General features: G+C 41.5%; 1 protein-coding gene across 1 annotated transcript in view; it reads left to right on the top strand.

Moving 5' to 3' along the window:
• The first annotated feature begins 4770 nt into the window (after positions 1-4770).
• Positions 4771-16682, top strand: part of LOC135436859 (uncharacterized) — a 31956-nt gene continuing 20044 nt past the window's right edge. Inside the window, 2 exon segments of the mRNA XM_064694614.1 lie at positions 4771-4792; positions 5458-6201. Of these exon segments, the coding sequence (XP_064550684.1) occupies positions 4771-4792; positions 5458-6201 (766 nt within the window).

Raw genomic sequence — 16682 nt, 5'->3', positions numbered from 1 at the left:
TGGAGCTATCGGGGTGCCAAAATCAGAGGCAACATCTGAAAGTGCCAAGTGCAGTGAAAAGTCACGTAGAAACTGTTGAAAACACGTACAACTTTCGAGTCACACATACATAAACGTATGTGAGTTGGGGCCAAAAAAAAAGGGGGAAAAGGGGGGAGGGTAGCCAGCCCCTCGCTCTGCAGCTCCTTGTTATTTGCGCAACGCTCGTGAAAACTGTGTGTGCGTATGACGTGCAAATTTTCAAAGCTGTTCATCCACAGGCTAGACAGAGGGGGGGGGGGGGGTGATGATAGGCGCGGTGGGAGGGGGGGTAGGAGACACATCATATTTTATGAGGGAAAAGGGTCCAGCGAAAGTGCTGCGCTGTGGTAATAAAGTTAATGCACACACACACACACACACTCACACACACACACACACGCACACACACACACATAGACACAGTCGAGATGCACAGCAATGGCGATAAAAGTTTGTACATTGCCGCCTCGTTACGTGTACCGAGTGTTGAATCCATTTCGTCGAATAATTAACTTTACATCACACACACACACACACACATGTACAGGGGGTTGGCCGTAGAGTAATTCGCGTAGGTTTACCTGAAATCAGGCATGAAATGGAAAGTGTTTAACAGCCTAACGGCGAGATCCTTTGTATGCAAATAGCTATGGCAGAAGAAAGCGCTAAATGGTGTAAGAAAAAAGAAATGCTTGTGGGTTGAAGGGGTGGTGGGGAGGGGGGGGGAGGGTAAGAGGTGGTAATCGCCTGAACTACAGGCAGTCCGAGCTGCATGTGCCGTTCTAAACTGCCCTCGCTTTCAACACATTCAGTAAATTCAATTAACCTGTTTGCAGGACGAAATGCCAGGGGGGAGACAAAGGAGCGCAACTGTTTGCCAACTAAGCTTTGAATTTGCCCAAGCTGCCAGTTAATCTAAAGCTACAAGTGATGCCACACTGCGCGTGCCCCCTTGCCGCATGCCCCTGTGCCACACTGTCACATAACTGCCTGCTGCAGCAGCAGGCGAAGGTTGATATTTTTCCATGGTATTTTAATAAACGTGAATTACTTACAGTTGAGAGCATTCGTTTCCCGTTGCTGCCCGCTCTTTTCCGGAGTCTTTTTTCTAGAATTTGTATACCCTGTATACTCATTGACAATGGGTAAATAGGGTATATTGTATTTGTGCAAATGTATGTAACAGGCAGCAGAAAGCATCGCCGAACCCATAAAGTATATATATTCTTGATCAGCATCAACAGCCAAGTCGATCTTGCCATGTCCGTCTGTCTGTCTGTCCGTCCGTCCGCCCGTCCGTATGTATGTTCGGAAGGATCTCAGAACCTATAAGAGCTAGAGACTTGAAATTTTGGCTGAAGGTCCTCCTAGTACCCGCGCAGATCGAGTTTGTTTCCGATATTCGATAACCCGTTTCCAAGTAATCGATAAAAATCGATATCGAAATCCTGTTTTTTGAGCAAATCTCGTAAATAATAAATAATAGAGTGGCCAAACTTGACATGTAGCTTCTAGAAGAGAATATATATATCAAGTATCTTTAATTTTATACCTATCGCCTGTTGCAAAAAGAGGGTTCAGGGTATCCCCTAGTCGAGGGAGCTCCCGACTAGAACCTCTTACTGTATTCAACAAAAAAAAAAACTGAGCTCTCAGGCGCCGTGTCATTTACATAAACGTATTTTAACAAAAGTTGCACATTTCATATTTAACAGGTCAACCTGGCCAGGGCCGTAAAAATATTTAGCTTAATTTCATTAAATTTTAATTAAAGCAACAACATTTATTGTGACCACTGTTTGTGGTTGTTGTTGTTGTTGTTGTTGTTTTTCCCCAGTTCGTTTGGGGTCCGGTGTGGTTATTTGCACATGAGCCTGGTGTAAACAAGAAGCTGCTCATATTTGGGGTGTGGCTGGGGCGGAGGAAGCTCACACGCACGACTGCAACCGCTTTTGGGCAAAGGACGCGTGCAACTTCGCTTATTTAAGCCGAGGGCAATGCGAGTTGGCCAACATGTCGCTTACCTGTTCAGGTGTGTGCAGGCGTTTATCAACACAAAAACACACAGAGTCCATACAGTTTTTTAACGAATTCCAGCTGGCGACAATAAAAATGCTTCTGCTAAAAGTGTGCAGCACTCACATAAAAAAAAAAAACATCGCCAAATGCCGTCATTTCCTCTGGGCTTCCATTTGACAGAAGGCCCAGCCTCTCACTAGCCACATGTTGCTCGCTCAATATACCTGCTCCTGCCCCCTGCCCCTGCCCCTTCCCCTGCCCTTTTGGCAACATTCTCTCGTTTTCATGTCCCGTGTGGCAATCGATTTTCGGCAAACGACAGCGGCATTAACTTTAAAGGATCTGCCGCATGCCTCCGGCTGCCTTTGTGTGTGTCCTCGTTGATGCCTCTGCTTGTGACGCCTCCCGGCATTTAATCCTAAAGCGAAGCTCGTTGGGATGATTGCGAACTTTAGATATTCGGGAAATACAAGGTATTTTGATCCTCATATGCTCACATTATGCTTAAAGTCGAATCGATAGGTTTGAGAAATAGTCCGAGAAGTTTTATATTTTTCTTAATTCACAACTTTTCCCGATTGGAGATTAGCAGCTGTCACCTAAATATTTGAAATATTTCACAAGCAAACTATTAATAAATTTTTCCGACCAGGCAAATTGAATTTTCTTATCAACATTTTTTGCAGTGTCGAGTCGCTGTACATATTTTTTTTATGGCAAATTGTGAAGTGTTTGTAAATTTGAAACAGGTACTCGAAATGCCAGCGTCTTGCTGAGTGGAGCTGTGGGATTAAACCACTTCTGCTTGCACTTTGAGTCCATAAATCAAATGTCTCTTAAGCTGGGGAAACCGCAGCGCAGCTTTCTCCCACCTCCCACCCCGCACTCTCAACCCGTTGCCCCATCGATGGATGGGTTTGGCCATGTGTGAGCTGCCATAAAACAGAAACTGGAACCGCAAATATTTTAAGGCGGCTTTGCATCAAAACTTGTTGAATTATTTTGTGCGGAGCGGCAAACGGAATTTTTATTATTATGTGCAAATTAAAAATGTTTACATTGGCTTAACTATGACAACGTCGAGCCACAACTATGTGAAAGCGAAGTTTTGGGCTGGGCACACGATTGACAAGGGACGGGCGGGAGTTGTGGCTGGAATGTGGCAGGTACGCAAATATTATATAACAAAAGTATTTGGAAGAGCATGCCGCAAGCGCAGCAAATACCAATTCCAAAATAGGCAGGGCACACCTGCACGCACCTAAAACAAATTAAATTCCATTTAAGATCTACGAACATGCAGCTGTCAAATTTAAGGCAAAACAAAGCTTAGGCTTAGATTCCTTTAAAATGCGAGTGGCTGCAAGTGAAATCAGGTGATGAAAGAATTCTGTAACCAGGGCATATGGCAAATGCAAACGGAAAAGGAAAATGGCAAATGGAAAAATGGCAAAATGAAATGTGGAAGGCCAAAGGGAAACTCGTATTTTCCACTTGCTCAGCAGTTATCCGGCAACAACAATAACAAAAATAACAAAAGCAAGATGGCAAGACATTATTCATTATTTGCCCCGTCTTCCATTTGGCATTATTGATGGACTTGACTTGAGGAATTGATTAAAACTAGAGCCGAACCCCTCCCCTCCTCCCTCCCCCCTCCCCCTCATCTACATCTATGAATAACTGACGATGTCAGAGTCTTACACATACATACATATAGCCGGGCTTGTGGCATGCTTTGATCTATGTAGGCAAAGGCATTAGCTAACAATCTGATGCCTTAATCCGGCCCAGGCTGCCTGATCCTGGCCTGGTTGGGTTGGCCATGAGCTTCACTGGGTCTGACATCGTGTGCTTTTTTCCTTTGCTCAATCTCGCTTGTGCGTGGTGTCATCCTTGTGCCTCACTCTGCTATCTGGTCTCATATTATGGAAATTCAAATCCGAACCGATTAGAGGCAACATGTGGAAGACTGAGTTTCGCCCTCCCTCTCTCTCCCTCTCTCTCTCTCTCTCTCTCTCTCTCTCTGTCTTTCCCTTGCATGGGAATTAGTCCATTCAAGCTTGATATTCTCCTCCTGCTGAGCTCAGGCCAGCATTACAAGTATTTCTGCCAAATCAGCTTGTTGCTTCGCATCGACAAATGAAAAGCGGAAGCTGTACGTGAATATCTGTGGGACACTGTGTGCAGGACTGACTCTACTCCCTCTCGGGCCATTAGGTAGACAGACAGCCAGCATTTGCTTTATTAGAAGGCATTTCATGACATTTAAATGGAATTGTATTTACCGGCTGCCAGCTCGCCTTGAGCATGTCAAGATTGTGGTTGCCACTTCCCACTCCCCTTCCATCTTCTGCCATTTGTCTCGGCTGCAACTGGAATCTCATTTGCTTTTTAGTGGATACACAACAACATAATTAAATAGCAGGAAAAACTAGTTGACTACTCAATATACGCGCTGCACTTGACAGCAAGGAACTGATTTGATTCTGACAGTTAATCGAGTCCTGTCCAGGACGGACCTGACCTGAATCACATATATTGCAAGTGCAACCTGTTGAGAAGCATCCAGCTCTAATAAAATGCCATTATTATTGATTTCTATTTCCACTTCCGTTGCCGCTGCTGCTGCTTCAGCTGCTTTCCTATTGCGTGGCATGCCTCTGCTTGATTTTTCTTCTGACTAAAAGCATTTCTCTGGAGGGCCAGGCTCTGCCCCACAAAGATAAGATGTCAGCTGACGTCTCCTCAAGTGGGACTCCAAATAAAGGCAAATAACGCTCTTCTCAATTCTAGTTTGGCCACCTTGTCGACTTCAAGGCGCTTACTTTGATTAAATTACCAACTGGCCTCTACCCAGATATCTACCCAGATATTTTAATAACAAACTTTTACTAATGTACTTGAAATTTATTAACTTTGCTGACTGATATTTAACTATCTTATCTTAGCCAATGCATATTAAGCCCTATATGACATAACCATTAAGCGCAAATTGTAAAGGGGATGTCGTCCTTGGTCAGTTTTGCGGTTGGCATTTTACAGCAAATCAATGATCCGCCCAGTGGGGCGTGAAATTTTATTAGCGCAAAATGATTTCATGTGCCAAATATTTGGTAAAATTGGCACTGACTGTCGCTAATGTCCGAGAGACTGTCCCAAATGGCTTTGGCTTGGTTAATGGGCTCGGGCTCGCCTGGTCTGCCTTTTACGATGCTGGCTGGCGCAAAACATTAACGGGGCGTATACGCAATGTGCGTTTGTTATGCTGGCCACGCGCGCGCCGACTCCCGCTTTAAGTGCACTTTGCCTGTAATCTGGAGCTATTGCGTACAGTTGACGTGCTTATCGATAACAATAACGATTACGATTACGATGATGACGATTAACGGTGGTCTGTCTTTTGGTTTCTTGCAGGCATTTGGTACAACAGCGACCGAGATCATCGCGATTGGGTACGCGTTGCCGGGCGATAGTACCCATTGTACCCTGTCAAGGGGTTAAGACCATCATCACTGCGAAAATCGTCCTTCTCCAGCAGCAGCAGCTGCAGCATCAACAACGCTTGTCCCCCGCCGCCGCCAACGCCACATCAGATCCAAACAGCCGGCAGCAGCTGCAGCAGCGCCATCAGCAATCAGCTCCAAAGGCATCATACGCACCAGCACCAGCATCATCATCATCACCAGCACCAGCAGCACCAGCAGCATCAGCAGCAGCAGCAGCACAGGCGCAGCAGCAGCTCCAGCCACGCGGACACAGGCAGCAGCAGCTTGGCCACGAAACCAGTTATCAATTTGCTTGGCAATCGCCAGCAGGTCAACTACTTTGAGTTCCCACCGACCAGGTCGCTGCTGGCGAACCGCTTTCCCGGCACCGCCTCCACCCCGTCGCTCCACCACTGTAATCCCAGCAGCCCAGCAGCAGCAGCTGCGCCAAGTTCCAGCTACAGTTCTGCGGTGGCCAAAGCGGCTGCCTCAACGGCTTGCGCACTTCTTGCCACGTGCCACGTGGCCAGCAACTCGCCCGCACACTCATCCCACCACCACCAGCAGCAACAGGAGCCGCAGCAAACCACAGACAGAGACAGCATGGGTCGACGCGAGATTAAACGTTCCAATACGAGTGGCTCCACCTCCCGATCCTACGACAGCGGCAGCGGTGAGTACAGCCTTTTGCTTGGGCCCCTTTTTCAAAGAGCAAACAAACTTGTTGTACGGCAACACACACAAATCAATTAAGCCAAAACACACACAATGTCAGCAACTGTGGGCGTGGCATCACAATGCCCACAACATAATCGCCTTACAGACTCGCTCGCATCGAGGTCTGTAAATATCAGTGCAAGTGACATTAGGCTGGGCAAATTAAATCAACTGAGATTTGTTGGTTTCGGCTGTCCGCGAATAAAATATGTGCTAGCTTACAGGGATGAGAGAGAGGAATATAAAAAAAACATATATATATACTAGCGGGCATACCCCGGCTTTGCCAGCTAGGACGGTAAGCCAATTCGTCGCAACACGTATTCATTAAGTTCTTATTTAGAGCTTCCAATACAAGTTTGAAGCAAATCGGAAAATACCCAGAAACAAGAGTAATGTTGCCAGATTAAGATGCCAGATCTAGACCCCAAACTATTATCAAAAAGCCAAACCTCGTGAAAATCGGATGAGATTTGACCGAGTTATGGGGGTGGGAAGTTTTGACCTATGTCTGTATAGGATATTTCAGGGTACCATATTCACATGAATTTGGACCAAATATAATGTTGCCAGATTTAGATGCCAAATTAATCTAGACACCAAACCATTATTAAAAAGCCAAACCTCGTGGAAATCGGATGAGATTTGACCGAGCTATGGGGGTGGGAAGTTTTGACCTATGTCTGTATAGGATATTTGAGGGTACCATATTCACATGAATTTGGACCAAATATAATGTTGCCAGATTTAGATGCCAAATTGATCTAGACGCCAAACCATGAAGAAAGAAACAAGCCTCGTGAAAATCAGATGAGATTTGACCGAGTTATAGGGGTGGGAAGTTTTGACCTATGTCTGTCTAGAATATTTGAGGGTACCATATTCACATGAATTTGGACCAAATATAATGTTGCCAGATTTAGATGCCAAATTGATTTAGACACCAAACCATTATCAAAAAGCCAAACCTCGTGAAAATCAGATGAGATTTGACCGAGTTATGGAGGTGGGCAGTTTTGACCTATGTCTGTATAGGATAGTTGAGGGTACCATATTCACATGAATTTGGACCAAATATAATGTTGCCAGATTTAGTTGCCAAATTGATCTAGACACCAAACCATTATCAAAAAGCCAAACCTCGTGAAAATCGGATGAGATTTGACCGAGTTATGGGGGGGGGAAGTTTTGACCTATGTCTGTATAGGATATTTGAGGGTACCATATTCACATGAATTTGGACCAAATATAATGTTGCCAGATTTAGATACCAAATTGATCTAGACACCAAACCATTATCAAAAAGCCAAACCTCGTGAAAATCGGATGAGATTTGACCGAGCTATGGGGGTGGGAAGTTTTGACCTATGTCTGTATAAGATATTTGAGGGTACCATATATACATGAATTTGGACCAAATATAATGTTGCCAGATTTAGATGCCAAATTGATCTAGACGCCAAACCATGAAGAAAGAAACAAGCCTCGTGAAAATCGGATAAGATTTGGCCGAGTTATGGGGGTAGGAAGTTTTGACCTATGTCTGTATAGGATATTTGAGGGTACCATATTCACATAAATTTGGACCAAATATAATGTTGCCAGATTTAGATGCCAAATTGATCTAGACGCCAAACCATGAAGAAAGAAACAAGCCTCGTGAAAATCAGATGAGATTTGACAGAGTTATGGAGGTGGGAAGTTTTGACCTATGTCTGTATAGGATAGTTGAGGGTACCATATTCACATGAATTTGGACCAAATATAATGTTGCCAGATTTAGATGCCAAATTAATCTAGACACCAAACCATTATCAAAAAGCCAAACCTCGTGAAAATCAGATGAGATTTGACCGAGTTATGGGGGTGGGAAGTTTTGACCTATGTCTGTATAGGATATTTGAGGGTACCATATATACATGAATTTGGACCAAATATAATGTTGCCAGATTTAGATGCCAAATTGATCTAGACACCAAACCATTATCAAAAATCCAAACCTCGTGAAAATCGGATGAGATTTGACCGAGTTATGGGGGTGGGAAGTTTTGACCTATGTCTGTATAGGATATTTGAGGGTACCATATTCACATGAATTTGGACCAAATATAATGTTGCCAGATTTAGATACCAAATTGATCTAGACACCAAACCATTATCAAAAAGCCAAACCTCGTGAAAATCGGATGAGATTTGACCGAGCTATGGGGGTGGGAAGTTTTGACCTATGTCTGTATAAGATATTTGAGGGTACCATATATACATGAATTTGGACCAAATATAATGTTGCCAGATTTAGATGCCAAATTGATCTAGACGCCAAACCATGAAGAAAGAAACAAGCCTCGTGAAAATCAGATGAGATTTGACCGAGTTATGGGGGTGGGAAGTTTTGACCTATGTCTGTATAGGATATTTGAGGGTACCATATTCACATGAATTTGGACCAAATATAATGTTGCCAGATTTAGATGCCAAATTGATCTAGACACCAAACCATTATCAAAAAGCCAAACCTCGTGAAAATCGGATGAGATTTGACCGAGTTATGGGGGTGGGAAGTTTTGACCTATGTCTGTATAGGATATTTGAGGGTACCATATTCACATGAATTTGGACCAAATATAATGTTGCCAGATTTAGATACCAAATTGATCTAGACACCAAACCATTATCAAAAAGCCAAACCTCGTGAAAATCGGATGAGATTTGACCGAGCTATGGGGGTGGGAAGTTTTGACCTATGTCTGTATAAGATATTTGAGGGTACCATATATACATGAATTTGGACCAAATATAATGTTGCCAGATTTAGATGCCAAATTGATCTAGACGCCAAACCATGAAGAAAGAAACAAGCCTCGTGAATATCGGATAAGATTTGGCCGAGTTATGGGGGTAGGAAGTTTTGACCTATGTCTGTATAGGATATTTCAGGGTACCATATTCACATAAATTTGGACCAAATATAATGTTGCCAGATTTAGATGCCAAATTGATCTAGACGCCAAACCATGAAGAAAGAAACAAGCCTCGTGAAAATCAGATGAGATTTGACAGAGTTATGGAGGTGGGAAGTTTTGACCTATGTCTGTATAGGATAGTTGAGGGTACCATATTCACATGAATTTGGACCAAATATAATGTTGCCAGATTTAGATGCCAAATTAATCTAGACACCAAACCATTATCAAAAAGCCAAACCTCGTGAAAATCAGATGAGATTTGACCGAGTTATGGGGGTGGGAAGTTTTGACCTATGTCTGTATAGGATATTTGAGGGTACCATATATACATGAATTTGGACCAAATATAATGTTGCCAGATTTAGATGCCAAATTGATCTAGACACCAAACCATTATCAAAAAGCCAAACCTCGTGAAAATCGGATGAGATTTGACCGAGTTATGGGGGTGGGAAGTTTTGACCTATGTCTGTATAGGATATTTGAGGGTACCATATTCACATGAATTTGGACCAAATATAATGTTGCCAGATTTAGATACCAAATTGATCTAGACACCAAACCATTATCAAAAAGCCAAACCTCGTGAAAATCGGATGAGATTTGACCGAGCTATGGGGGTGGGAAGTTTTGACCTATGTCTGTATAAGATATTTGAGGGTACCATATATACATGAATTTGGACCAAATATAATGTTGCCAGATTTAGATGCCAAATTGATCTAGACGCCAAACCATGAAGAAAGAAACAAGCCTCGTGAAAATCAGATGAGATTTGACCGAGTTATGGGGGTGGGAAGTTTTGACCTATGTCTGTATAGGATATTTGAGGGTACCATATTCACATGAATTTGGACCAAATATAATGTTGCCAGATTTAGATACCAAATTGATCTAGACCCCAAACCATTATCAAAAAGGCAAACCTCGTGAAAATCGGATGAGATTTGACCGAGCTATGGGGGTGGGAAGTTTTGACCTATGTCTGTATAAGATATTTGAGGGTACCATATATACATGAATTTGGACCAAATATAATGTTGCCAGATTTAGATGCCAAATTGATCTAGACACCAAACCATTATCAAAAAGCCAAACCTCGTGAAAATCGGATAAGATTTGGCCGAGTTATGGGGGTGGGAAGTTTTGACCTATGTCTGTATAGGATATTTGAGGGTACCATATTCACATAAATTTGGACCAAATATAATGTTGCCAGATTTAGATGCCAAATTGATCTAGACGCCAAACCATGAAGAAAGAAACAAGCCTCGTGAAAATCAGATGAGATTTGACAGAGTTATGGAGGTGGGAAGTTTTGACCTATGTCTGTATAGGATAGTTGAGGGTACCATATTCACATGAATTTGGACCAACTATAATATTGCCAGATTTAGATGCCAAATTGATCTAGACACCAAACCATTATCAAAAAGCCAAACCTCGTGAAAATCGGATGAGATTTGACCGAGTTATGGGGGTGGGAAGTTTTGACCTATGTCTGTATAGGATATTTGAGGGTACCATATATACATGAATTTGGACCAAATATAATGTTGCCAGATTTAGATGCCAAATTGATCTAGACACCAAACCATTATCAAAAAGCCAAACCTCGTGAAAATCAGATGAGATTTGACCGAGTTATGGGGGTGGGAAGTTTTGACCTATGTCTGAATAGGATATTTGAGGGTACCATATTCACATGAATTTGGACCAAATATAATGTTGCCAGATTTAGATGCCAAATTGATCTAGACGCCAAACAATGAAGAAATCGCCAAGCCTCGGGAAAATCGGATGAGATTTGACCGAGTTATGGGGTGGGAAGTTTTGACCTATGTCTGAATAGGATATTTGAGGGTACCATATTCACATGAATTTGGACCAAATATAATGTTGCCAGATTTAGATGCCAAATTGATCTAGACACCAAACCATTATCAAAAAGCCAAACCTCGTGAAAATCGGATGAGATTTGACCGAGTTATGGGGGTGGGAAGTTTTGACCTATGTCTGTATAGGATATTTGAGGGTACCATATTCACATGAGTTTGGACCAAATATAATGTTGCCAGATTTAGATACCAAATTGATCTTGACACCAAACCATTATCAAAAAGCCAAACCTCGTGAAAATCGGATGAGATTTGACCGAGCTATGGGGGTGGGAAGTTTTGACCTATGTCTGTATAAGATATTTGAGGGTACCATATATACATGAATTTGGACCAAATATAATGTTGCCAGATTTAGATGCCAAATTGATCTAGACGCCAAACCATGAAGAAAGAAACAAGCCTCGTGAAAATCAGATGAGATTTGACCGAGTTATGGAGGTGGGAAGTTTTGACCTATGTCTGTATAGGACAGTTGAGGGTACCATATTCACATGAATTTGGACCAAATATAATGTTGCCAGATTTAGATGCCAAATTGATCTAGACACCAAACCATTATCAAAAAGCCAAACCTCGTGAAAATCGGATAAGATTTGGCCGAGTTATGGGGGTAGGAAGTTTTGACCTATGTCTGTATAGGATATTTGAGGGTACCATATTCACATAAATTTGGACCAAATATAATGTTGCCAGATTTAGATGCCAAATTGATCTAGACGCCAAACCATGAAGAAAGAAACAAGCCTCGTAAAAATCAGATGAGATTTGACAGAGTTATGGAGGTGGGAAGTTTTGACCTATGTCTGTATAGGATAGTTGAGGGTACCATATTCACATGAATTTGGACCAAATATAATGTTGCCAGATTTAGATGCCAAATTGATCTAGACACCAAACCATTATCAAAAAGCCAAACCTCGTGAAAATCGGATGAGATTTGACCGAGTTATGGGGGTGGGAAGTTTTGACCTATGTCTGTATAGGATATTTGAGGGTACCATATTCACATGAATTTGGACCAAATATAATGTTGCCAGATTTAGATGCCAAATTGATCTAGACACCAAACCATTATCAAACAGCCAAACCTCGTGAAAATCAGATGAGATTTGACCGAGTTATGGGGGTGGGAAGTTTTGACCTATGTCTGAATAGGATATTTGAGGGTACCATATTCACATGAATTTGGACCAAATATAATGTTGCCAGATTTAGATGCCAAATTGATCTAGACACCAAACCATTATTAAAAAGCCAAACCTCGTGGAAATCGGATGAGATTTGACCGAGCTATGGGGGTGGGAAGTTTTGACCTATGTCTGTATAGGATATTTGAGGGTACCATATATACATGAATTTGGACCAAATATAATGTTGCCAGATTTAGATGCCAAATTGATCTAGACACCAAACCATTATCAAAAAGCCAAACCTCGTGAAAATCAGATGAGATTTGACCGAGTTATGGGGGTGGGAAGTTTTGACCTATGTCTGAATAGGATATTTGAGGGTACCATATTCACATGAATTTGGACCAAATATAATGTTGCCAGATTTAGATGCCAAATTGATCTAGACGCCAAACAATGAAGAAATCGCCAAGCCTCGGGAAAATCGGATGAGATTTGACCGAGTTATGGGGTGGGAAGTTTTGACCTATGTCTGAATAGGATATTTGAGGGTACCATATTCACATGAATTTGGACCAAATATAATGTTGCCAGATTTAGATGCCAAATTGATCTAGACACCAAACCATTATCAAAAAGCCAAACCTCGTGAAAATCGGATGAGATTTGACCGAGTTATGGGGGTGGGAAGTTTTGACCTATGTCTGTATAGGATATTTGAGGGTACCATATTCACATGAGTTTGGACCAAATATAATGTTGCCAGATTTAGATACCAAATTGATCTAGACACCAAACCATTATCAAAAAGCCAAACCTCGTGAAAATCGGATGAGATTTGACCGAGCTATGGGGGTGGGAAGTTTTGACCTATGTCTGTATAAGATATTTGAGGGTACCATATATACATGAATTTGGACCAAATATAATGTTGCCAGATTTAGATGCCAAATTGATCTAGACGCCAAACCATGAAGAAAGAAACAAGCCTCGTGAAAATCAGATGAGATTTGACCGAGTTATGGAGGTGGGAAGTTTTGACCTATGTCTGTATAGGACAGTTGAGGGTACCATATTCACATGAATTTGGACCAAATATAATGTTGCCAGATTTAGATGCCAAATTGATCTAGACACCAAACCATTATCAAAAAGCCAAACCTCGTGAAAATCGGATAAGATTTGGCCGAGTTATGGGGGTAGGAAGTTTTGACCTATGTCTGTATAGGATATTTGAGGGTACCATATTCACATAAATTTGGACCAAATATAATGTTGCCAGATTTAGATGCCAAATTGATCTAGACGCCAAACCATGAAGAAAGAAACAAGCCTCGTAAAAATCAGATGAGATTTGACAGAGTTATGGAGGTGGGAAGTTTTGACCTATGTCTGTATAGGATAGTTGAGGGTACCATATTCACATGAATTTGGACCAAATATAATGTTGCCAGATTTAGATGCCAAATTGATCTAGACACCAAACCATTATCAAAAAGCCAAACCTCGTGAAAATCGGATGAGATTTGACCGAGTTATGGGGGTGGGAAGTTTTGACCTATGTCTGTATAGGATATTTGAGGGTACCATATTCACATGAATTTGGACCAAATATAATGTTGCCAGATTTAGATGCCAAATTGATCTAGACACCAAACCATTATCAAACAGCCAAACCTCGTGAAAATCAGATGAGATTTGACCGAGTTATGGGGGTGGGAAGTTTTGACCTATGTCTGAATAGGATATTTGAGGGTACCATATTCACATGAATTTGGACCAAATATAATGTTGCCAGATTTAGATGCCAAATTAATCTAGACACCAAACCATTATTAAAAAGCCAAACCTCGTGGAAATCGGATGAGATTTGACCGAGCTATGGGGGTGGGAAGTTTTGACCTATGTCTGTATAGGATATTTGAGGGTACCATATATACATGAATTTGGACCAAATATAATGTTGCCAGATTTAGATGCCAAATTGATCTAGACACCAAACCATTATCAACAAGCCAAACCTCGTGAAAATCAGATGAGATTTGACCGAGTTATGGGGGTGGGAAGTTTTGACCTATGTCTGAATAGGATATTTGAGGGTACCATATTCACATGAATTTGGACCAAATATAATGTTGCCAGATTTAGATGCCAAATTGATCTAGACACCAAACCATTATCAAACAGCCAAACCTCGTGAAAATCAGATGAGATTTGACCGAGTTATGGGGGTGGGAAGTTTTGACCTATGTCTGAATAGGATATTTGAGGGTACCATATTCACATGAATTTGGACCAAATATAATGTTGCCAGATTTAGATGCCAAATTGATCTAGACACCAAACCATTATTAAAAAGCCAAACCTCGTGGAAATCGGATGAGATTTGACCGAGTTATGGGGGTGGGAAGTTTTGACCTATGTCTGTATAGGATATTTGAGGGTACCATATTCACATGAATTTGGACCAAATATAATGTTGCCAGATTTAGATGCCAAATTGATCTAGACGCCAAACCATGAAGAAAGAAACAAGCCTCGTGAAAATCGGATGAGATTTGACCGAGTTATGGGGGTGGGAAGTTTTGACCTATGTCTGTATAGGATATTTGAGGGTACCATATATACATGAATTTGGACCAATTATAATGTTGCCAGATTTAGATGCCAAATTGATTTAGACACCAAACCATTATCAAAAAGCCAAACCTCGTGAAAATCGGATGAGATTTGACCGAGTTATGGGGGTGGGAAGTTTTGACCTATGTCTGTATAGGATATTTGAGGGTACCATATATACATGAATTTGGACCAAATATAATGTTGCCAGATTTAGATGCCAAATTGATCTAGACACCAAACCATTATCAAAAAGCCAAACCTCGTGAAAATCAGATGAGATTTGACCGAGTTATGGGGGTGGGAAGTTTTGACCTATGTCTGAATAGGATATTTGAGGGTACCATATTCACATGAATTTGGACCAAATATAATGTTGCCAGATTTAGATGCCAAATTGATCTAGACACCAAACCATTATTAAAAAGCCAAACCTCGTGGAAATCGGATGAGATTTGACCGAGCTATGGGGGTGGGAAGTTTTGACCTATGTCTGTATAGGATATTTGAGGGTACCATATATACATGAATTTGGACCAAATATAATGTTGCCAGATTTAGATGCCAAATTGATCTAGACACCAAACCATTATCAAAAAGCCAAACCTCGTGAAAATCAGATGAGATTTGACCGAGTTATGGGGGTGGGAAGTTTTGACCTATGTCTGAATAGGATATTTGAGGGTACCATATTCACATGAATTTAGACCAAATATAATGTTGCCAGATTTAGATGCCAAATTGATCTAGACACCAAACCATTATTAAAAAGCCAAACCTCGTGGAAATCGGATGAGATTTGACCGAGTTATGGGGGTGGGAAGTTTTGACCTATGTCTGTATAGGATATTTGAGGGTACCATATTCACATGAATTTGGACCAAATATAATGTTGCCAGATTTAGATGCCAAATTGATCTAGACGCCAAACCATGAAGAAAGAAACAAGCCTCGTGAAAATCGGATGAGATTTGACCGAGTTATGGGGGTGGGAAGTTTTGACCTATGTCTGTATAGGATATTTGAGGGTACCATATATACATGAATTTGGACCAAATATAATGTTGCCAGATTTAGATGCCAAATTGATTTAGACACCAAACCATTATCAAAAAGCCAAACCTCGTGAAAATCGGATGAGATTTGACCGAGTTATGGGGGTGGGAAGTTTTGACCTATGTCTGAATAGGATATTTGAGGGTACCATATATACATGAATTTGGAGCAAATATAATGTTGCCAGATTTAGATGCCAAATTGATCTAGACACCAAACCATTATCAAAAAGCCAAACCTCGTGAAAATCGGATGAGATTTGACCGAGTTATGGGGGTGGGAAATTTTGACCTATGTATAAATAGGGTTTATGAGGTGTGTGTGAATATGCGTGTGTGTATGTATGTGCGTATATATGTATGTATGTATGCATGTAAGTTGCCTTCCATGGCCATAGCAGATCAAATTGTCTTGTTGCGCGGCAAGTGTAAATAAGAAAACGTATATATTAAAGATGCTCTCCTCCTCGATTCTCAAAAATGTAAGTAAGGCCTGCAGGCTTCACCTACGAATTAGGCGCAGGCGGCTTCAACGCTGGAAGCTGAGGAGCATGGTGGTGGCCCAGGAGGAGGAGCACCAAGGGGGCGGAGCTGGAGGCGTAAGTTTGTAGGTATGTACGTATGTACGTATGTAGGTATGTAGGTATGTAGGTATGTATGCATGTATGCATGTATGTATGTATGTATGTATGTATGTGTGTATGTATGTATGTATGTATGTATGTATGTATGTATGTATGTATGTATGTATGTATGTATGTATGTA

Source organism: Drosophila montana, unplaced genomic scaffold, assembly GCF_035044405.1.
Source record: "Drosophila montana isolate Dmon_TW-CO22-7 unplaced genomic scaffold, ASM3504440v1 contig_3733_1, whole genome shotgun sequence".
NCBI classification, from domain to species: domain Eukaryota; kingdom Metazoa; phylum Arthropoda; class Insecta; order Diptera; family Drosophilidae; genus Drosophila; species Drosophila montana.
The sequence above is the reverse complement of the archived record's forward strand: the minus strand, read 5'-3'. Positions and strand labels throughout refer to the sequence as shown.